This window comes from Eschrichtius robustus, chromosome X (genome assembly GCF_028021215.1).
Source record: "Eschrichtius robustus isolate mEscRob2 chromosome X, mEscRob2.pri, whole genome shotgun sequence".
Taxonomy (NCBI): Eukaryota; Metazoa; Chordata; class Mammalia; order Artiodactyla; family Eschrichtiidae; genus Eschrichtius; species Eschrichtius robustus.
In genome coordinates, this window is record NC_090845.1 from 48,732,363 (window position 1) to 48,756,424 (window position 24,062).

Genomic DNA, 24,062 nt, shown 5'->3' on the forward strand with positions numbered 1-24,062 from the left:
CTCAAATTCAAAGTACCTGTACATGATTCAGCTAACCACGGGAACTCATGAACCCACTAGCATCTCCTTAGTAGGAGGGTAGAGATCATGTCTGATTCAGTTCTGTATTCCTAGCATAGAGTCTGACAAAGAGGGTGTTCAGTACGTATTTGATGAACACACGAAATGAATGAAAACATTAATGAGTGAATGAGGGTGGTTTCATGTAACTGCCTGAATCCTGAGGTCTGGCTATGCCCAGCGCCGGGGTGCTGTCATACTAAGCTCTCTTGGAATCAAATTCAGCCTAGGCTCCTTCTAAAATGGGTCTCCAATATCTTTATTATTTTTCAAACACACCCACATGCGCACATGTGGACACATATACACACACGTACATACCCACACACAAGCAAAATGCAGGGGGCCCAAGGAACCCATGATTATGGGTGATGGGGTAAGGTCCAGGGTGGTGGAACGGGGGATGCACAGATGGCCCTGTTCAGCTCAGTTCAGCTCAGCACCTCCTTCCAGAGGCCAGGATGCTCCCTGAAGCTCAGGGATTTTTGCTCCAGAACTAACATCACCTCTGTTCCTCTTCATGCTCGATAGCAGTGCCTAAATTTCATGATTATACCAAATAGGGACAGGAGGTAGGGAAAGGTTGGGAGCCAAATATCCAGAGATTGGGAGAGGCGTAACTTAGGGATCTAGACAGGGCAGGAGGGCAGAACTACTGCTACTGCTCATTGGGGTTGGGGTTGGCATCTGGGTACTTGGTGAGGTCGAAGGTCAGGACTTTGCTGATCACACAGTCCCCTTGCTGAAGGAGGAGGGAGAAAAAGAAAAATAAAATTGTAAGGAGAGAATTAAGAGGGGTCAAGTGCCCCAGGACTGTGGGGCCTCAAACCCTCCTCCCTACATACCTGCCCAAAGCCCAGGCAATGGTTCTCTGGGTATGAGAGGATGTGCTCAGTCCCATGTGCCTTCTTTTCCTGCCTACCTCTGCACTCTCCTCCTTTTCTCTGCTGTCTGGCTGCCTCTGTCTCGCCTTTCCACCTGTCCCCAAATGCAATGGCCCTGCCCAGGTGAGCTGGCTAAGCCTCCAGGGCAGGGCTCCAACAAGCCCAGATGGTCATTCAGGACCTGAGTCCCTATGCTCCCCCACCCCCGTGCCCCTCCACTGCAGCCTTCCCTTCCTGCCCTGGGGAGTCAGGCAGGGAGTGGGGCTGGCTCCTGAGCCAGGCCCGCCCTACCTCGGGGTAGACTCCAATGAGGCTCTCAGCCTTGGTGTAGAACTCCTCCTTGAGAGAAATGACGATGGCCTGGAAGTTGCAAGTCGACTGCTCCTTGATGTAATTTGCTACCTGTGGGAGGGGCCGTGGAGCACTTAGCAGGGCTGAAGCCCTAACACTCCCTGTCTTATCCAGTCAGAACCAGAGGCAGATGGGGTGGGGTAGGGGGTGGAGGGTTGGGGGAAGAGAGGCTGAAAGGAGGCCACTGACTAGCACAGTGCTGATGACCCTGGGCCCAGCCTCCCAGGCACAGAGAACAGGCTGCAGGAATGGCTAGGGCGCACTCAGGAGTTGTTCCCTGAAACCCAGCCCCAACCTGGGGGCCTCCCTCCCGGGCCCCACTTTCCTTGCACCCACCTTGCCAATGTTGGTGTTATCCAGGGCGGCATCGATCTCATCCAGGACGAAGAAGGGGGCTGGCTTGTAGCTGGGAGGGAACCAGTAGGTGAGCTGACACTGATGGGGGCAGGGGCGGGGCACGACAGCCCCAGAGCCCATCATACAGGCCAGCACCCGCTTCCATTTCTTCAGAGATTAAAAAACCCAGGTCTGAATGTTGCCTGAGCCCCTAAAGGCCAATATACCAACTGAGTCCTCCTTTGCATCCAGCCCTGCACTCCAGGATCCCACAGAACAGAAGACATGGTCCTCTCTGGAGCGTCCAGGTTGGCTGGGGAGATAAAGCTGTCCTAGGCTCTGGCCATACTGACCAAGCTACCTGGAGGTCTACCCCACCCACTCACACCATGTCTCCCTGCCTCTGCACATGCTGTACCCTCTGCCTTGGAATGCCTACTGGTCTCCCTGGCTAACTTCTACTTATCCTTTGCATTTCCTACTCAAGTGTTAGCTGCCCTTGAAAGGCTTTCCTGGCTACCCACACCCTCCCAGATTGGGTTGGTGGCTCTCCTCTGTGCATCCACAGCTCACACGCTCAACCGGTTACAACATTTAGCTCACTGTCTGTTTACACATCTGGCTTCCACTAGACCATGAGCTCCTCGAAGACAGAAACCATGTCTGACTCATCTGTGTCCCTAATCCCCCAACAAGGTCTGGTACAGAGCAGCCATCAAGAAATGCTCACTGAATGATGCTGTACAATCAAGCACTAAGTTGTGGGGGGGAGTCAGATTCAAGTACTGTTGGCATTCAGTAGGGGGAGGTCAGGGTATGCCACAGTGGTCGAAGCAGGCTTCCTAGAGGAACAGGAGGAAGACAATGAGATGTGAAGGGGTGGAAGGTGATGGCCAAGCTAGATTTGCATGAAAAGGGCTTATGAGCCAGCAACCATGTGAGCAAAAGCCTGGAGGTGGAACTGAATACATGCAGGGGAGGGCATGCTGAGTGGATGAGGCTGGATTGGGAAGACAGGTCCAGGAAACCAAGGCCAGATATGCTGTAGTAGGTAGGGAAACAGGGATTCAATCCAGAGTCTACCAGATCATCTTCACCTCGGCATAACTCTGCATATCCTTGGACCCCAGAGCCTCCAGTGGCCTCAGTACAGTCTCCACCAACTGCCCTGGGGGGGCACAGCCATACCTGTGGATGGCAAAGAGCAGGGCCAGAGCTGCCACTGTTTTTTCCCCCCCTGACAAGTTGTCCATGGGCCGGAAGCGTTTGCCAGGAGCCACACAGTTGTAGTTGATGCCATCCAAGTAGGGCTCCTCGGGGTTCTCAGGGCCCAGGAATGCCTAGGGGGAAAGGAGATGGGTCAAGGGTCTGGGTCTAGATGGGGAAGAGGACAGGAAGCCTAGAGGGAAGGGCAAATGAGGATGGGTAGGGGCTAGTTGGGTAAGGGGCTCCAGCCTACCTGGGCACTGCTGTTACGGGACAGGGCCTTGTAGATCTCATCAATGTTGGTGGCCACTGATTCGAAACAGGCATTGAAGCGGTCAAAGCGCTCCTTCTTGATCTGTTCAAATGCCTGCTTGGCCTTCTTGGCTCGCTTTCGGGCTGCCTCAAACTCTGCCACAAGGGAAAGACAGGTGACCCCTCAGTACCCAGGCTCTGCCAAGGCTGAGGACCATGCCCTGGCAAAAATGACCTACAACTGACAATCCACAGAGCAGGGACATCCCACAGGAAGAGGAATGCCTGCAGAGGGGCCCCGGAAGACAGTTCCACGATCACCTGTATCCAGTGGGCCAGCCACATAGTGCAAAGGAAGAAACATGGGCTTGCAGCCACATAACATGATTCTTCCCTGGGCTCTACCAGCAACCAGCTGTGTGACCTCAGGCAGGTCACTCATTCTCTCTAAACCTCAGCAGTTTTCTACTCTATAAAACAGGTGTGATAATCCCTACTGTTTAGGGCTCTTGGAAGTTTCGAGTAAGAAAGCACGTAAAAACAGGAGCTGTTGTGATGTATAACAGGCCCTTGCCATACCTCTAGCCTCCTGCCTTCATCTTAGAACCAAGAAGAAGAGGAAACCCTTACCATCTGAGGTTTCCTGGAACTTGTCTCGGACACTTTCCAGCTTTTCCATGGCCTTCATGTTGGGGGCAGCAATACGCTGGAGCACACTCTGCTGCTCATTCAGCTTCTGCTGCAGTGTGTTCATCTCCTGCTTGATCTCCTCCTCGGCCTGGGCATCCTGCAAATCCCAAATCCCAGGCCCAGCAACATCAAGAAGGGCCAGGCCCCTACAGAGATACCTGATCCGAGCGGGGGCCTGGGGACCTACTCCCACGCAGAAGGCAGGTTCTTTTTCCCTAACCCTGCTCCTCTCATCAGGTCCTGCCAACAGTAACCATTCCCACCGTCCCTAGAAATTACAGGCTGATGTCGCTTTTCTCATCTCTAGCCCTTCCCCCAGGCCCTGTCAACCTCTCCATCTCTCAGGAGGAGCAGCTGGTGGTGCCCCTCTCTGGCTCTCAGCCCAGGCCATGAGCCAGCGCCATCCCAGGGTGACCTAGAGGCTCCCACACAGGCTGGTCTGGACTCCACTTACAGCTCGACAACGAATAAGGCAACTCACGTTTTCTGCTCAGATCACCACACCTGAGCAAATTCCATTTGAACTTGGTTTTAGGTCTTATGGATGTTGTGATGCATGTCTGGGCTTGTGCCTTTCTGCCACTTTTAGTCAATAAATATTTACTGAATGCCTTCCAATGCCAGGCACTGGCCACTCATATCCTGTGAGTCATGGCTCCTGTGTTCACAGAGCTCATGGACTAACAGAGGAATGCATATAAGCAAACAATCAGAACATCGTATGGTGAATACCCAAACAATGATAAACAGATGGTGATGGGTCAGCACACAAGAAGGGCACCTAACTCAGACAATGGGGCTAGGGAAGGCTTCCAGGAATATTTTTAAGCTCAGGCCTGTAGGATGAATGGTGAGGACAGAGAGAAGGAATAGTCTTCTATGCAGACAGGAGTATCACATGCAAAACCAGGGTTTATTCATGGTTCATTCAAGGAAATCAAAGCAATTCAAAAAAGTAATCAACTTTAATGAACTTCAAAAGCCAAACAGGGGAATTCCCTGGCGGTCCAGTGGTTACGACTCAGCGCTTTCACTGCTGGGGCCCAGGTTCAATCCTTGATCAGGGAACTAAGACCCCGCAAGCCACACAGCACAGCAGAAAAAAAAAAAGGCCAAACAAATAAGCAAAGGGCAATTCAACATGGCAATAGTAGCAACTGCGTGTGTGTGTGTGTGTGTGTGTGTGTGTAAGCACACGCGTGCCTGTGCGCTAGGCAAAGAGACAAAGCTGGTGGCACATGAAGAAGCCCAATGATAACGGGCCTTTTAAGAAATCTGGACTTTATCCCAAGGGAGGTGAGGTACCACTGAATGACTTCAAGCACAGGAAGGACATGAATATATATATGTTTTAGAAAAGCCTTTCTGAACATCTCTCTCTATATATATATGTATGGAGTGATTCGTGGATACAGTATAAGTAAAATATGAAAGGTACACAATAGAATGCTATCTTTTATCTAAGAGAGGAAATGTGAATAATTTACATACAAATATATTTGTATTTTAAAAATACAACAACAACAAAAAGATAATCCAAAAACTAAAATGGTCACACATACAGGAAGGGGGGTGAAGTTGGACAAGAAAGGAAGCTAAACTTCTCTTCACATACCTTGTATTATACTTTTGGTTTTAGAATCAAATGAAGAATTTACATAATTATAAAACAAAATTAAATTGAATCAAAATGTGAAAGCCACTGGGTAAAAAAACTGTTGGGGAACAAGATACTGACAAGATGCCAAAGAATCACCCTAAAGATTCCTTATTACTTACAAAGGTAAAAGTGTATGCTTAGCATTGAGATCTGGCAATTGATACCTTAACTGAGGATCAAACCTAGCATCATGAATAGTGGGACACCCTAACACTATGTGCCTCCTGGTGTGGTGCAATATAAAGTACACAGTGGGGAGTTCCCTGGCGGTCCAGTGATTAGGACTTGGTGCTTTCACTACCATGGCCTGGGTTCAATCTCTGCTCGGGGAACTAAGATTCTGCAAGCCACGTTGCACAGCCGGCGGGAAGGGGGAGTACACAGTGAAATGTTTTTGCCAAAAACTTACTTAACCCAAATCTATCAAGCCTCTAAAATAGTTCAAACTTCCAATTTATAGGAAATACAAGGTTAGGTAGAACAAATTAAACAGAGTAATGAAAGGAAACTAACATATCCATAATGTACCCATAACATATCCTGTTCTTCAAGACAACATGTAGACTGTTCAAAAGACCAGTGTTATGAAAAAAAAAGTGAGGGGACTGCTCCACATTAAAAGAAACTAACTAACTAAATAAAAGAAACTAAAGAGACAGAACAACCAAAAGCAATGCATGAATTTGATTGGATCACAGCTTAAAAAAAACAAACTACTGGGCTTCCCTGGTGGCGCAGTGGTTGAGAATCTGCCTGCCAATGCAGGGGACACGGGTTCGAGCCCTGGTCTGGGAAGATCCCACATGCCGCGGGGCAACTGGGCCCATGAGCCACAATTACTGAGCCTGCGCGTCTGGAGCCTGTGCTCCGCAACAAGAGAGGCCGCGATGGTGAGAGGCCCGCGCACCGCGATGAAGAGTGGTCCCCACTTGCCGCAACTAGAGAAAGCCCTTGCACAGAAACGAAGACTCAACACGGTCATTCATTCATTCATTAATAAATAAATAAATAAATAAATAAATAAATAAATAAATAAATAAATAAATAAATAAAAGAACGTGAATTTCTTTAAAAAAAAAAAAACCAAAAAACAAACTACTACAAAAGACACTTTGTAACAACTAGGGAAATTTGAATATGGGTGGAATATTAGATATAAAATTATTAATTTTCTTAGGTATAAAATTGAACTGTGGTTATGGAAGAGAATCCCTTGTACCAGCATGCTGAAGAATTTAGAGCTGAAGTCTACAACTTCCTTCAAAAGGTTCAGCAAAAACAAAAAAAGTGTGCAGTGCAGAGGGAGGGAGAGAGTCAAGAGAGATAAGAGAGAAAGCAAACTGGGAAAATGTTCATTGGTCAATCTAAGGTGAAAGGCATATGGGTGTTCAACTGTACTATTCTTTCAGTTTTTCTTGTAGGTTTGAAAAGTTTCAAAATTAAAATTGGAAAAAATAAAGGAGAATACTAAAAAGCAAAATCCTTTAAAAATTGAAAACTAAACAAAAGAAATCTGACTATATATTAAGCTGGTTAAACACTCAGAAGATTCTTTCAAATCACTTTAAAACATAGGAACACGACTATCCATGCCCAGTGAGCCATTAGCTTAATGAGCCATTAGCATCAAGGAAATCTTAAATAGCATTCAATAATCGAATTGTTACTAATAATATCTTATTATGATTTTCTATATATATGATAGGCTAAAGTAAATATACTATTGAATACTTGCTAGAAACCAGATTTTCAGCAAGAATAATTGGAAACTCAAACATAAAATCAACGTTAAACTGTGAAAATTACAATTTCAATTGGAAGTATCAATATGAACTCATGATACATTTTTCCCTCAAAATAAAAAATGCATTTTGTAGCCCAGTCTACTGAAAAGTTCTAGAAGCACTGAGCAACCCAGCAGTCATGAACATTCCAGTGTCCAGATGGTAGTTGCTAAATAATAGCACTCCCTACTAAAAGAAGTCAGAGCTTCTCAGAGAAATGGCTAATTCCAGATCTGGGGTGGGAAACGTAAAGGATGAGCCTGGACATACCAGAAAGCAAGGAAGATATCAAAGACTACAAGAGGGGACTTCCCTGGTGGTCCAGTGGTTAAGAATCCGCCTTCCAATACGGGGGGGCGGGTTCAATCCCTGGTCGGGGAACTAAGATCTCACATGCCATGCGGCACAGCCAGGAAAAAAAAAAAAAAAAAAGACTACAAGAGTTGTGTCAAAATTATTCAGAAGGGGCTTCCCTGGTGGCGCAGTGGTTGAGAATCTGCCTGCTAATGCAGGGGACACGGGTTCGAGCCCTGGTCTGGGAAGATCCCACATGCCGCGGAGCAGCTGGGCCCGTGAGCCACAGCTACTGAGCCTGCGTGTCTGGAGCCTGTGCTCCGCAACAGGAGAGGCCGCGATAGTGAGAGGCCCACGCACAGTGATGAAGAGCTGCCCCCGCTTGCCGCAACTAGAGAAAGCCCTAGCACAGAAACGAAGACCCAACGTAGCAATCAATCAATCAATCAATAAATAAATCGTTAAAAAAAAAAAATTATTCAGAAGCCAACTTGAACGAGTTCCCACTGGCCAAAGATACAACACCTTGATGCAATGAGAAGGATAATAACCACAACAGAGTGCAACACATCAAATGTGTTTAAATCCATAAGTTCATAATAACATGAAAACAACTCAGTGGACAAATCTTGAGAATGCCTAAGAACCAACTCATTATTTTATAAACTGGTAAATAAAGGGCAAGAATCAAGCACATATATCCTGCCTTTCCTATACAAACTACCTCAGGGTAACCAAATAATTGACGAGAGGAAATCTCTTTACAGTATTCCAGCTAATAAAGAAATGATAGAATAAGATGACCATTTTGCAACCCCTGACAAATTATGTAATGGATCTAGGCAATAATCATCATGGCTGCAAGCCACACAAAAAGAGCCAATGACCAGACATTATAAACCTCCTGATGGAAGTAATGACGTCATATGAAGTAGTCTTGACCAAAATAAACCCCAAAACTTGAATCTAATCAAACCTCTAGATCTGAGCTGTCCAATACAGTGGCCACAAGCCACATGTCACTACTGAGCATGAAAAATGCAGCTAGTGTGACTGAGGAACTAAAGTTTTAATTTTATTGAACGCTAGCTAATTTAAATTTAAAAACGGATACTCAATTCAGTTACTACAAAACTTCTAAGTATATTTGGAACAACTTAGGTATGTGGTTCTCCTTTTTCAATTGTAAATTTTAGGATATCTAAATACAGATCAAGTATTTCTGAGTAAAATTTAGCATCCAAATTGAGATGTGCTGGAAGCTTAAAATAGATAATGAATTTTGAAGACTTAGTACAAAGAGATGGTTAAATTTCTCATCAATAATTTTTATACTGTTTACGCATTGAAATGATCATTCTTTTGGATATACTCGGTTAAACAAAATATAGTATTAAAATTAATTTCACCTTTTAAAAGTTACACATGTGGGTGATACTGTATCTCTATTGAACAGCACTGATCTACATGTAACTACCCACTTACAGGAACTATGGGGGACAGCAGAACTTATTTTTTTTGCTTTGTTCTGGGGGAACATTTTAAAAACCACAGGATACAATCAACAAAGTACAGAATGTAGAAAATCCTTCAGGAGAAATGAGCAAATTTCTTCAACAACAATAAATATTGCAGAGAAAAATAAAAACAGACAGAGGGGGAACTTTTGGATTAAATGAGACTTAGGAGACATCATCAACCAATCACTATATCAATCATCTATCCCTCTTTCATCTTACTTGACTCCCAGTTCAAGCAAGCAAACTGTGAGTGTGTGTGTGTGTATAACAATCAGGGAAATGTGAATACTAATCATAATATTATTATTAAGGAATTATATAATAATATATAATTCCAGTGTTAAGTAATTGGGTTTTTTGTATGATAATGATTCTAAATATTTTTAAGGATTTTCTCTTATAGAGATACATTCTGAAATATTTACAAATGAAATGACATGGTGTCCAGAATTTTTTAAATAACCTGGGGGTGGGAAGGGGAGGATGGAGTGTGTGGGGGTGCATATGAAACAAGTTTGGCCATGAGTTTATAACTGCTGAAACTGGTGATGGCCACATGAGACAGCACTGTACTATTTTACTTCTGCATATGAAATTTTCCATAATAAAAATCTAATAAGAACAATAGCAAGAATCAACTTGAAGTGGCTCCCGCTGGCCAAGAATGGGACAATTTGAATATCAAAAAGAAAAATGACTCCAAATAGACTGAAACATACCAAAATACATTTAAACACTTAAGTTTATAATAAATATAAATTAGAAACGTCACTGGTCACCTTTAAAGGTTACAAGGGCAACCAACTCATTCTGAAAGCTGGTAAATAAAGGCAAAGAATTAAGTATTTATTCTACCTTTTCTGTACTAACTGAATTTCAAGGGAACTAAACAGTTGATGTGAGAAAGTTCTTTTTTAGAAATCCAATTAATAAATGTAGGAGGAATGAAAGAATCAGAAAATTACCATTTTGCAGCCCTTAATAGATGTAGGCAATGATCGTTCGTTAATAGCTGCTAAAACCAGCTGTGAAAGGCTGATAGGGAACTTTATAAGATTGATGGGGCTAACAACACCTGAACATGGTGATCATGATTGTTTTTCCTTTTTTAACTTTACATTACGTAAATTTTTAAACATTCACAGAAATGCAGAGAATAATACAATGAACCCCACGCACCCAGCTTCAATAATTATCAACTCATGGCCAATACTCTGCCATCTATATCCAATTTCTTTCTATATTCAACTATTTTAAACCAAATCTCAAATGTTTCATCCATAAATACTTTAGTATGTACCTCTAAAACAGGGTTTCTGAATCTCAGCACTAATGATATTTTGAGCCAAATAATTTGTTGTTGTGGGGGCTGTCCTTTGTGCACTGTAGGATGTTTAGCAGCATCCCTACTGTCTACCCGCTAGATACTGGTAGCAACCTCTGCCCCAGTTGCGACAACTGGGTGTGACAAGAGTATCTCGACATTACCAAATGTCCCCTGGGGAGGCAAAATCCACCCCACCCATTGAGAACCACTGTTGTAAAAGGTAAGGACATTTTAAAAATAAAACCACAATACCATTATCACCTAAAAATATTAACAGCAATTCCTGAACATCATAAACTATCTGGTCAGCGTTCAAATCAGCCCAATTGTGTTACATAAAAAATTTTTTGCAGGTTTTTTTCAAAGCAGGTTCCAAATAAGGTGCCCACATTACAACTGGTTGATATGTCTCTTAAATCTCATTTAATCTATAAATTCCCCTGTCTCTCTTTTCTTTGCAATGGATTCAAGGGAAGGCCACACATTGTAACTGGTTGATTTGTCTCATAAGCCTATAAAAGTTCTCCCTTTCTGTTTCTTTCTTTCTTCCCATTTATTTATGGAAGAGACCAGGTCTTTTGTCCTTTAGAGTTTCCCACAGTCTGGATCTAGTTAACTGCATCCCTGTGCTTTTATTTAACATGTTCCTCTGGCACCAGTGTTTCATATAATTGGTGGACATAAAAGCTTAATCAGATCCTTGTTTGAGTTTTTGGCAAGAATATTTCATAGGTAGTGTTGAGCATTCATCAATCTTATCATTACAAAGATAGAGAGAACGAACTGACATTCAGTGTCTACTGATGCGATGCAAAAGGAAGTTCATAAGTACACGGTACCACATATGATATATTCTTGCCAAAAATAAAAAATGAATCTGAATCCAATCAAACCACAGATTTAACTACCAGTTTATAGGAAACACAAGGATGGAAGAACATGTTAAAAAACATCATGGGACACAATCAGCCAAATTCAGAGTATAGAAAATTGTACAAGACCAATGACCCAGTTTCTTCCATAAATAGCAAGAAAAAAATAAAAAGGGATAAAAAAATGTTATAGACCATAAGAGACCAATTTAAACACATGGACCTCACTTGAATCCTGACTTAAACACAGAAACAATATTTTTAAAAAAGATATTTATGGGACATTCATGGAAATCTAAACATTTATCGAGTATCAGATGACACTACACAGTTAGTGCTAATTTTTTGGTATAATATCGTGGTTACATTTTTTAAAAAGGTGTCCTAGAGACATATACTGAGGTAATTATGAATGGAATATCTAGAATTTGATTTAAAATGTGCCAATCAGGAGGGGGAAGGGTATAAAAAACAGGATTGGCCATATGTTGCTAATTACTGAAGCTGGATGATGGGTACCTGGGGTTCATCATATCATTCTCTCTACTTCTGTATCTGTTTGAAATTTTCCATAATAAAAAAGTTAAAAAAAAAAATCAAGTCCCCCTGCCTGGCTATAAGGAAAGATTGGAAAGCATCAGAAACTATTTGGAAGGCTCCTACAGTAGTCCATGTGAGTGGTGAAAGCAGCCTGAACTAGAGAGACAGTGGAAACAGAGAAAAGTAGAATTCAGTAGATATTTGGAAGGTAGAATTGACAGGGCTTGGTAATTCATTGAATATGCAAAGTGAGAGAGAGAGTTAAGGACAAGGCTCAGATTTCTGGTTTGAACCTGGGGCTGGCACTGAAGAGAAGAGGCCGATTTGGGGAGGAAGGCTGGGGTTTGAGGTACCTGTGGGCCCTAGCATAGAGACGGCAGCTGAAGCCAGGGGAGTAGAGGAGATACCCAGGATGAGAGAACACCAAATGAGAAGGAAAGGATGCCTGGGACAGAGCCCTGAGGAACCCCCGAGGTCTATCTGTTCACTGTACAGGAGCCTGTTCTCCGTGTATCTGGGCTGAGATGTGTACACAGGTGGAAGGGGAAGACTGGCAACAGGCAGGGATGGGGGCAGGTGGAGGTGGAAGATGTGCCTGTGTCTGTGTTTGTATATGGGGGGAAGCCATGGATCACAACTCCACCCCACCCCCCGCCTTGCCAGCTCGCCCCTCTTTCCAGACGTGGTCTGTCTCCACAGGGCCCCCAGATGAGCTGACCCTCTCTCTGGACAGCTGGGAGGATGTACCCACTCCCCGAGGCTGAGCCTCACCTTCAGATCCTCACACAGGTCGCCGTAGTCAATCTCGATGAGGGCCTCTCGTGCATAGATATTGGAAGTTCGTTGGGAGCCACTCACTGAATCCTCCCCCTGGGAGCTACCCTGCAATGGCGAGAGGGAGATTCAAATGGAGCCGAATGGCCATAAGAGCACTTGCTCCTCTAGAGGGGGCTGAGGGGCTCCTTTGCAGCCTTCGATGTCTTTGAGAAGCACCTTGCTAGAAAGTACTTGTGGCAAAAGGAAGAGCAGCTCTGACAGCAGAAAGATCTGAGTTCAAAATTGGGCTCTACCGCCGACTAACCGTGTGACCCTGGGCAAGCCATGCTGTTGCTTGAATCCTCATTTAAACACACAAACCCTCATCTGCAACACAGGACGATGCCTGCCTGGCAGGGTTGTGCTTAGGATTAGGAGTAATTATATCACATGCTACCATGATGCCTGGCACACTGCCGGTGTTCAAAATATTTTGCTGAATTAAATGGAAATGCTATTTGGGAAGAAAGGAGGGAGAAAGACATGTGGGACTGAAATACATGTTCAGGACAAAGACAAGATATCTGCAAACCTCCTCTCAGTTAACATTCCCACCCCCTTGCTACCAAGCTTCACTTTCAGTGGATAAAATGCCTTGGCTCTTCTATTGGCTGGTGTCCCTCCCTTTCCCATAACTAAGCTTCATCACCTCTGCATTGCTGATGTCCCTTACCCAACTCTCTCCTGGCCAATCTCCCTCACTGCAGCTAAGTTACCATCCCTCAGGTCCCTCAATTCCGTCTTCCTTTGCTCTTGGCTAATGTCCCTCAATTCCCACTCCTACCAATATCCATCACCTGCTGGAACTATCTTAGCTCAAGTCCCTAAGGTTAATGAATGACTTCCTCTTCTCCTGGCTTACCTCCCTCACCACCTACTGACATGCAGCCCTACCCCCAGCAACTTCCCTCTCACACCAAAGCTATTACCTTTCACCTCACCTGCCTTCACAGCTTCACCCTGCCTCATCTCCCCTGCATCCCTCCTTTTGTCTCTCACCACCTGCACCCACCATCCTTTTCTCTCTCTCTCACCTGCCCTCCCTAGCGACCTTCATCCCCCATTCTTGGTTATGTTATTCACAGCCCGCACCCACCACCAGCCTTAATACTCACCTCTTCCTGACTAATATCATCCATGGTGCCCTTAGACAGCGGCAACTTGATGTCCTGCATCTTGCAGGCCTGTAGCAGGTTGTGGCGGTCACTGCGTTTCTGTTCAAGCTTGGTCTCAATGGCTGTCACCTCCTTCTGTAAATGGGTCATTTCCCTAAGAAGATCCAGGAAGATAGGTGAGACCCAAATCCAGCAAGCTGCCCGTACTACGTACTTCCCCCAGGCCCAGGCCTGAACCCACTCACTTGTTGGCGCCCCCCAGTTTCTTACGAATCTCCTCCATCTCATGGTTCTTGTCATTCACCTCTGACTTCTTGGCCAGGTGCTGATTCTTCAGGTCTTGTAGCTGGGCCATGGTCTCATCTATGATCTTCATGTGTCTTTGTTCCTCCTGGTCCCAGCACGGTGAACAGGACAAGAAGTGAAGGCTTTCCCCAGCTCACCTTGGGATCTTCTCCCATTGTCCCCACCCTTTCCACCAGACAGTTTGCTGGAATCTGTTTCAATGAGCTCTGCTTTTACAAACCCCCATCACCCCTCTGAGTTCTTTTACCTTTTTCCAAATTATTTTGTTGACCTCCCCCTTACCCCAATATACAAGTTGCCTGCTGTAGAAAAGTTCAAAGTATAGGAAAAGTATGAAGCAGGAGGAAAAAAAGAAATTACTTGTAATCGCACCAGCCAGAGAGAACCAATTAACATTTAGCCTATTTCCCCCTCAGCATTACTTATGGACAGGTCTACATAGCTGAGACTAGATTGTAATTAAAAGTCTATATTCTGACTTAATGTTATTTAAGCATCTTTTCCACACCAAGACTACTGTCATGAGCAATAACATCAATGTTTTTGAAACACCCACAAAAACAATACTGTGTACTTTCCATGAGTACATATATATGAATGCAAAAGTATTTAAGTAAATGCCTATAAGGTCTGGAAGAATACACCCTACATGAGATTAGCCCCAGGAAGAGTAAGGGGACTGGGATTGAGAGTGGTCAGTCAAAGGGGACTGTCATCTTACCTATTATGTTCTGATTTTTTTTTAAAGGAGAATGTTTTCATTTTGATCTGAAAGTCACAGAAGGGGACATATCTGCAACTTTCTCTCAAATGGCTCATAAGAAATAATATGCAGGGCTTCCCTGGTGGCGCAGTGGTTAAGAGTCCGCCTGCTAATGCAAGGGACACGGGTTCAAGCCCTGGTCCGGGAAGATCCCACATGCCGCGGAGCAACTAAGCCCATGTGCCACAACTACTGAGCCTGCGCTCTAGAGCCCAGGAGCCACAACTACTGAGCCCGTGTGCCACAACTACTGAAGCCCGCACGCCTAGAGCCTGTGCTCCGCAACAAGAGAAGCCACCTCAATGAGAAGCCCGCGCACCACAACGAAGAGTAGCCCCCGCTTGCCACAACTAGAGAAAGACCATGCGCAGCAATGAAGACCCAAAGCAGCCAAAATATAAAAAAAATAGTAATAAAAAAACTTAAAAAATAAACAACCTGGGGGACCTCCCTGGTGGCGCAGTGGATAAGACTCCGTGCTCTCAATGCAGGAGGCCTGGGTTCAATCCCTGGTCAGGGAACTAGATCCTACACGCATGCCGCAACTAAGAGTTCGCATGCCAGAACTAAGGAGCCCGCCTGCTGCAACTAAGACCCAGCACAACCAAATAAATAAGTAAATAACAAAACAAAAAACAAAAAACAAAAACATCAACCTATGTGTCAGCATTTTGGATTTCCTCATGTATTACTGAGGAGAAATGTATTCTGAAGACTCTCAATGGATGGTGCCATATGGCCTAAGAATGTTGGTTTTGTGCATCATGGCCAGTATCCTTTTTTTAAAAAAAAAAATCTTGGGTGATGTGATAGGAAACAAATTACACATAATTGTTTTAATTTGCATTCCTTTGATTTCTACTAAGGCTAAATTATATATACGTGTTTATGGGTTATGTGAATCTCTTCTTGAACTGTTTGTGCCACTTACTCATTTTTTCTCCCTATTTAGGTCTTGGTGTTCTTCTTATTTAGAAGAGGGCTTTATAAATTATGGATATTATCTCTTCCAATTTTTCCTCTTAGCTTTTAGTTTAGTTTTTCATGGTCTCCTTCCTTACCTTCTTGAGCTTTTCTATCTCATTTTCATCTTTTTTCACTGTCTGCTCCCACATGTGTACTTTATCCTGGTCCTCCTTCAGTTGGTTCTTTTCAAAATCCAATTGGATGCCCAAGCGAGTCTTCTGATTCTCGAACTCCAAACTGTGGGGAGAAAGGAGAACTAGGCCTGGGGCACAGGGACTCAGTTACTGCTGAATTTTAGTCACCACTCAGCTCATCCACATAAAACTGTCCCCTGAGGTTACAGAACTAAGTTCCTTGGCCTAGCTTTGTAGATATGGCACAAGGCAGAGGAGATTGGGCCAAACTCCATGAATCCTCCTTTAAACACTGGAGCCCCTGTTCCGAGTTCCTAGAAGGAGGCACAAAAAGGTCCACCTGAACCCACCAGCTAAGATAATTCCTATTTATTAAGCTTCTATGTAATTTACATACATTACCTCTAATCCTCTAATGAACAGCTCCACAAGAAGGCATTATTATCCTAATTTTACAAATGAGGAAACTTGGGCCAAGAGGTAAAAGACCTTGCCCAAGGACACAGAGCTGGCAAAGTGAGATTAGATCCCAGGTGTAAACACCAAAACCTGGGTTTCTTCTCCTACGGCATCCTTGCAATATAATGTGGTGGGATAAGGGGACTGGTATCCCAACTCTGCCATTTACTATGAATCTCAGACAACTTAGTCATACTCTCCATGCCTGTTTTATCACCTGAAAAATGGAAATAATAATTAATAGTACTTACCTCAGAGTTATTGGGAGTTAATATGTATAAAGTCCTTAGAACCATGCCTGGTACACAGTAAGTACTCAACAAATTTTAGTTATCATCACCATCTCCAGGTATACTGGCTGTATTCAGTTCATATCCAGTTCATGGGCTTTGACTCTTTCCAACTACCCCCTAACCCCCGCATACACCTCTGCCCCAACATTCCAGAATCTCTAAAGGGGCAGAGCTTGGGTAGTAAAAAAAAAAAAAAAAAAAAATGGAGAAAATAGATTCCTGCTAGTTCCCTCCTCCCTATCTCTATAGAAACTCAAGAGTATGTAACCAGCATACGCAGATACTAGCAGGACAGGCAGGTCTAACTTCCAACTGTCCCTCCACCCCCCAATATGGTGTGACAGATGCTGCCAGATGTCATGCTAGCAGCTTAAACCTATTAGTCACTATAATCCAAATGGAATGTAATTAACTCTATAATTTTGAGCTATGCAATTTTAAGTTCAATCTCCTAAGCATGACTCACAAAGCCTTCTGTGATCTGGCCCCTGCTGACCTCTCCAACACCTCCGGCTTCCTCCTGACCCCATTTTTCTGCTCCAGACATTCAATACTTAGTTTGCAGAACAAGGTATGCTCTCTCACACCTCTGAGCATGCTGTTCTCACTGCTTGGAACTCCCTTCTTCTGTCTACTGCTTGGTTGGCTAAATCCTACTCACTCTACAGGTCTCCAGTTCATCACTCCTTGGTCTGCAAAACCTCTCCTGACAATTGTGAGCAGGTTCTTAGTTTCTACTACACTTTGTTGGGTTCCTCCCTTTTTGGTATAATCATACCCCATAGTCCATAAAACACTTATGATCGCTGTGTGTACAAGACCTTTCCCTTGTCTCCTTTGGTTCAATCTGATTTCTACTCCTATTATCTTCCCTACAGTGAGCATGTACACCCAAGTGACATACATACATACATACACACATATACATACGTACGTATATAACCTTAAAAATGCATATCCTTGTAAAATGTTGTTTTGTTTTTAAATTTATACAAATGTACAGTGTTATAAATTTATCCTGTTACTGCCTGTAAATCTAGTTCTTGTCTGAACTGCTACACAGTATTCCATAGTCTGTATAGTCATCACATTTAACTTATACTGCTCTGCAGTGATGGCCATCTACATTGCCACCAATGTCCCACTATTACAAATTATGCCAAGATGAACAACTTTGAATGTGTCTCTTTGTCACCCTGTGGCCAAGACTCTCTCTGGGATATAGACTCAGGAGTGGCTTTGCTAAGTCATTGGGCTCGTGTAGACTTATTTTCACCAAATACTGCTAGATTGTTTTAATTCGCATTTCCTCTAATTAGGAATGAGATGGAACATCAATTCACAGTTACTAGCCATTCAAGCTTCTCTTTCCATGAAATGCTAACTACATCCTCTCTCCATTATTCTATTGGGTCTCTAGGTTTTTATTTTTCCTTTTGTTGATTTGCAGCTCCTTGAACATTTTCCTCTGTATTTTCTATCTACCTCAAGTACAGCATCATTCTGAAACTGCTGATCTACTTGTTTGTCTCCCTCATTACTCCATAACTCCCTGAGGACAGGGACAGTCTCTGATTCAATTCTATATCCCTTGAGCCTGACTTGGGGGTAGGAGAGCAATGAACAGTTACTGTATGGGTGATGGGCTAGACGAACTGCTGACTGAAGCCCTGGGTCCAGGGGGTGACCTCCTTCAGAGAGACTGTGTCGTGTTCATCTATCTTACCCTCATCTCCCCACCCTCTCCAATACCTAGCACAGGACAACTTGGCACAAGTAGGTATTCAAACAAGGTTTGTTGAACAAATGAATAAACTAAAGTGGGAAAGAAAGGAGAAACTTGCTTTGTTCTTACTATTCTTCCAACCTAGAACTTTGGTCCTCCTCTCCCACATCACCCATCAGGACAATGACAATAATAAAAGCTAATATCTATTGGGAGTTCCCTGGTGGTCTAGTGGTTAGGATTCGGTGCTTTCACTGCCATGGCCCAAGTTCAATCCCTGGTTGGGAAACTGAGATCCTGCAAGCCACATGGTGCGACCAAAAAAAAAAAAAACTAATATCTATTGCTCTTAGTAGGTGCAAAGTATCATGCTAAATACTTTATAAGGATTAAGCCCAACCTCTGATCCACCCCAACAATTCTATGAGATAGGTATCACAATTATCCCACTTGACGCATAAGGAAACTGGGGCTTAGAGAGGTCAAGTCACTGCCCAAGATAAATGAACCATGGAGCTGGGATTTTAACCCAGGTAAACCACGTTTAAAGCTGGTACTCTTAATCCCTATACTGTGCCACATGCTTCCCTGATGTCCCTGTTCTTTAAGGATGACCTACCATAAATGCCCATCGTTGTAAAAGCTGCTCCCTGCCTTATGATGGCATTTGACTTCCCAGATGTCAGGCTAGGGGCTCAAGGGCACCCCAGTCTCCCCTTCTAACCACACTTCCACCTACCGCTTCTTGGCGATTTCATTCTGCCGCTTCACCTTCTCTTCCTCAAACTCCCGGATGTTGCGCACACCAATCTCCCGACAAAACTCTTCAAATACCTCATCCTCTACCTGAGGGGAGAAGCAAGGGAGAGAAAAGGCCCTCTGGGTCAGAGTGCTGCTTCCAGCCTCAGTCCTGCCCTGATGCACATGCTGGCATGGCTCATCCTCTACCAACCTGGTTCATTTTCTCCTTCAAGTCTTTCATTTCCCTCTCTCGACTCTGGATGATCCTCTTGATATCATTGATTCGAGGCCCAAAGTTGGCTAGCTCACTCTCCAGCTTGGACTTTTCCTGAAGGAAACAGGGTTGAGAGGACAAAAGAGACCAGGATCCTTGGAGAAAAAGAGCCACCCTGAGTATACTGGCCCCATGGACAAAAAGGGCTAACTCGCCACATGCTGAGAGAACCTGACTTAGCACTGCTGTCAAGGCTGCATCATATCTCACTTGGACCATCACATGGCTTCCTCCCTGGCCTCTAGTCAGCCAGCTTCAATCCAAAAGGCTGGGCACACAGTAAACATCATTACTTACAGGTCCACACTCCCTCATCAATAACCCCTGGGGCCAGATATGTTTTGGAATTCAGACTTTTTGATTTTAGAAAAATGATACATATACTACATATTACATAACACCTCCAGGGTGAGCTGGGGAACCACCCATAATCAAACACATTAATATGTCTATAAAACTACCCCCACCCACAGGGACTGAAATATCTGTAGCTCACTTTGAAAACTTTCAGAAGAAACTCAAATATTTGTTGAATGAATTAGTTATGTTAATAGCACCTAACATTTACTGAACATTCACTGGCTATGAGGAATCAGTCTAAATACTTCACATATATTAACTCATTCAATCTTTGTAAGGACCCTATAATTCTAACCCCACTTTACAGATTAAGATGAAAAAATTGACACTGAGAGGTTTATTTTGTTTGTTTTTTGTTTTTTTTCCTGTTTTGTTTTGTTTTTTGAGTACCTGCAATACATATGTTTGACAAAGATATTGTTTCTGGAATATATTTTTCAAAAAACTTACAAACCAATACAAAAATGAGCAAAAGATTTGAACAGATACAACACAGAGGTTTAGTAACTTGCCTAATGTCATACAGAGCCAAGATCTGAACCCCTGCTTGTCTGACTTTATGCTATGTCTGGTCCCCAAAGGAAGTGGGACAAGTTCCCCACCCCCAGAAAAACCTAGGCCAGGAATGTGAAGATGGCCTTTGGCAAACAGGGCTGAAGGCCAGGCCCCACCTGCAGATTCAGGGCCAGATGTCGTGTCTTGGTCTGTTCTAGGTCACTCTGTGAGTACTTGAGCCGCATCTGCAGTCCGTGGGCCTGAGACTGCACCTGACGTAGTTCTGCCTCTTTCCGCTTTGCCTTCATCTGCTCCTAAAGTGGACAAGAGAGGGGGGCTAGGTGGTAAGAAGGTGGGCAGCTGGCCTGGGCTTCGGACCCCCATTCCTAGGGACAGCCCTGCCTATGGCTTACCTTCAGCTCTTCTGTCAACCGCTCTTTCTTCTCTTTCAACTTGTCTACTGCTTTCTCATCCCAGCGCCGGGCCTTGGCCTTCAGATCACTAGCCCCGCCAGAGATCACCCCTGACTTCTGGAACAGGGTCCCATCCAGTGCCACTGTCTACATACAGCAGGGAGTAGAGAGGAGAGGGGAGAAGCTAAACAGAGGAATCGCCAATACTAAGCTTGTCCAGCTCCAATTTGGGCAAGGGAATCCATACCTTGTGGCGCTGGTGGCCTCCAAAGGCAATGCGGCGGGCATCCTCCACATTGTCACAGACAAGGGCATTGCCACAAGCGTACTGCAGGGCTTTTTTGATGTGAGGTGGCTCATAGCGAATAACATCAATCACCAGCTTGGCCCCCTTCAGCTCCCGGAGTTTCTCATCTGTAGGTTTCACCTGTGAGAAGAAGCTCAGTTAAGTGGCGGAACACGGAGGGCTAGGAAGAGCAGCCCTCTCACGCTGCCCTGACCCCATCACCACCAGCTTCACCTCCAGGTAATCAAGAGGCAAGAAGGTCTCAGGCTCCCCACGCTGCTCCTTGATATACTGAATACAGTCCCGGCCTGTCTTCTCTGAGTCCACGATAATGGCATCCATGTTCTTACCCAAAACCTTGGTTACTGCAATCTGATACTTCTTTTGTGTGGGCTGGCAGAGGTCAATGAGGCGGCCGTACTAGGGAAAGTCAGAAGAGAAAAGTGAAGCATGAGGCTTTTGGGAGCTGGCCTGGGAACCCCAATTCCCAGCCTGGAAGGGGGTGGGAGCAGGTCAGAATTTCTACCAGGAACACTGCCCCCACACTATGGAAGAAAAACCTACTCTGGCCCCAAAGCAACAACAACTTCAGGCAGTCATGTCTGAATCCAAAAATCATCTTTCTAAACCTCACTTTTACCATTTCACAGACCACTGCCACCCCAGGCATTATGCCAGAGACCCTATATGCATTATATCAAATTCTCACAAACACCCAGCAAAGTAAATCTCTTTGTTTAGTTCACTTCCCCCATGCCCCCCAAATCAACCATGGTTCCCTAAGAACTATCAGATAAAGGGTAAGATCTTTAAGGGCAGTGACTGAGCTTAACTCCTTCTTATCAACTCCCCAGCAGTGTCTATAGGAAATATCAGGAAATAGTTGTGGAACTCAATTAAGTTGAACCCAGGGATGGAATTACAGCAATAGAGGAGTAATATTCAGGGAATCTGGGGACTCAGGATTTGGTTTAAGAGGCCAAGAGATCTGATAAAGCCTAGTGAATGAGCTGGTTGTTACATGCCAAAAAAGCTCATACTGAAGCCTGCACAGAGCTACTTCCTGGGAGCTAATTCCTGCCCTGTGGCCCCTTCCCTTCCCAAAGCCCTCTCCAGTTTCCCCACCTCCCACAGAGGAGTGGACACAAGCAAGACAAAACTTTCAGAAAGATACAACTGGTGTGATGAAAAGAACACGAGGTTAAGAATCAGAACAAGTTGGGTCTGAACTGCAGTTTTTTTTTCTTTTTTTAAATTTTATTTATTTATTTATTTTGGCTGTGTTGGGTTTTCGTTGCTGCACGCGGGCTTTCTCTAGCTGCGGTGAGCGGGGGCTACTCTTCGTTGCGGCGCGCGGGCTTCTCACTGCGGTGGCTTCTTTTGTTGCGGAGCACGGGCTCTAAGCACGCGGGCTTCAGGAGTTGTGGCGTGCGGGCTCTAGAGCACAGGCTCAGTAGTTGTGGCGCACGGGCTTAGTTGCTCTGAGGCATGTGAGATCTTCCCGGACCGGGGATCGAACCTGTGTCCCCTGCACTGGCAGGCGGATTCTTAACCACTGCCCCACCAGGGAAGTCCCTGAATTGCAGTTCTTATACTTATAAGCTACGCTGTTTTGAGCAAGTCATTTAACCTCTCTGACCCTCAGTTTCCCTAACTGTAAAAATGGGATTAGCAATCCTGTCCTCACAGGGCTGCTGTGAAAATTATCTGACAGTGAGTGTGAAAGTAAGTGCTCAGGAAATGAGTTCCCTCTCCACTCTTACCACAGAGCCAGGGTACAGGCGCTTGATGCTTTCCATAATTTCTGCCTTTCGCTGTTGGCGGCTGCTCTCCTGGCGGTCAATGCGTGCATCCCCCAGCTGCTCCATCACCTGGTTCAGCTCCTTATTGATCTCATCAATTCGCCGCTTGGCCATCTCCACCTCCTCTGTCAGCTCCCCCTCTAGCTTCTTCTGCTCCTCGAGGGACTGCCTACAAAGTAAGGAAACACAAGGGTTACCCTGGCTGGCCAGAAAATATTCCTGGCCGAGAGGGACTCTGTGGGTCCTGCCTGGAGAGGGGCAGGACAGGAAGGGTTCACAAGAACAGGCCTGGAAGTAAGAGGGAAGGTTACAAGACCACATACTTGCTAGTTGTGATGTATTCCTCCAGTTTCTCAATCCGCTTCTGATTCTCTTCAATCTCCCTCAGCTTTTGCTTGATCTTGGCCTGGGAGAAAGACAAATACACTACATCACCATAGGCTGAGTAAGTTAACTCCAAGACCATGGGGCCCTGGCTCACCCTCCCCATGTGCCTGCTCATCCAAGAGCCCAACAGTCACGGACAATGGGTCACTAGTGCAGGAGGCCCATTAAAAAGCAGACACACAGGGACTTCCCTGGTGGTGCAGTGGATAGGAATCCGCCTGCCAATGCAGGGGACACGGGTTCGATCCCTGGTCCGGGAAGATCCCACATGCCGCAGAGCAACTAAGCCCGCGAGCCACAACTACTGAAGCCCGAGCACCCTAGTGCTCGTGCTCCGCAACAAGAGAAGCCATCGCAAGGAGAAGCCGGCACACCGAACAAAGAGTAGCTCCCGCTCGCCACAAAAAGAGAAAGCCCGCGCGCAGCAACGAAGACCCATCGCAGCCAAAAATAAATCGAATTAAATCTTAAAAAAAAAAAGCAGACATACAGATGGTGTTCAATGTGGCTCTGCTAACTGATGGGGTCACCCTGGGCCCTATGAAACCCTCTCATAGGTGTTCTACCCAGCCTGGGCTAACTTCCTCACCAATCAAGAGAGGCTCGAACCAAAACAAAGTAAAGCTTTCTGGGCCTTTCTGCACCTCTGTTTTCTCATCTGTAAAATGCAGGTAACCTCCACTTCATATGATATCCATTAAGTGCTTAACATACTTAGCTGTTAATACTAATGCCTAACGCCTTCTTTTAAATATTTAAAAGTACTTAGCATAATGTCTGGAACACTGTAGGCTCTTGGGGTACTATAATAACTTTCTATCATTCTTATTATTTTATTATTATTGTTATTAGGGAAACAGTAAGTGAAGTATACTTCAAAGTGTGGGCTTTAGGGACTTCCCTTAAGGTCCAGTGGTTAGGACTCTGTGCTTCCACTGCAGGAGGCGCAG

General features: G+C 44.8%; 1 protein-coding gene across 3 annotated transcripts in view; it reads right to left on the reverse strand.

The window, feature by feature from the left end:
- Positions 1–295: 295 nt before the first annotated feature.
- Positions 296–24,062, reverse strand: part of SMC1A (structural maintenance of chromosomes 1A) — a 32,110-nt gene continuing 8,343 nt past the window's right edge. For all 3 annotated transcript variants that reach the window (XM_068533031.1, XM_068533030.1, XM_068533032.1), the window contains 18 exons: positions 23,049–23,131; positions 22,687–22,894; positions 21,158–21,343; positions 20,885–21,064; positions 20,638–20,784; positions 20,401–20,538; positions 19,307–19,423; positions 19,094–19,200; positions 15,838–15,979; positions 13,953–14,098; positions 13,708–13,861; positions 12,548–12,658; positions 3,720–3,876; positions 3,091–3,245; positions 2,820–2,971; positions 1,632–1,701; positions 1,236–1,346; positions 296–802 (listed from right to left, as the gene is read on the reverse strand). In XM_068533031.1, coding sequence (XP_068389132.1) covers positions 719–802; positions 1,236–1,346; positions 1,632–1,701; positions 2,820–2,971; positions 3,091–3,245; positions 3,720–3,876; positions 12,548–12,658; positions 13,708–13,861; positions 13,953–14,098; positions 15,838–15,979; positions 19,094–19,200; positions 19,307–19,423; positions 20,401–20,538; positions 20,638–20,784; positions 20,885–21,064; positions 21,158–21,343; positions 22,687–22,894; positions 23,049–23,131 — 2,448 coding nt within the window. In that variant the 3' untranslated portion in view covers positions 296–718. The remainder of the gene's footprint in view (positions 803–1,235; positions 1,347–1,631; positions 1,702–2,819; positions 2,972–3,090; positions 3,246–3,719; positions 3,877–12,547; positions 12,659–13,707; positions 13,862–13,952; positions 14,099–15,837; positions 15,980–19,093; positions 19,201–19,306; positions 19,424–20,400; positions 20,539–20,637; positions 20,785–20,884; positions 21,065–21,157; positions 21,344–22,686; positions 22,895–23,048; positions 23,132–24,062) is intronic.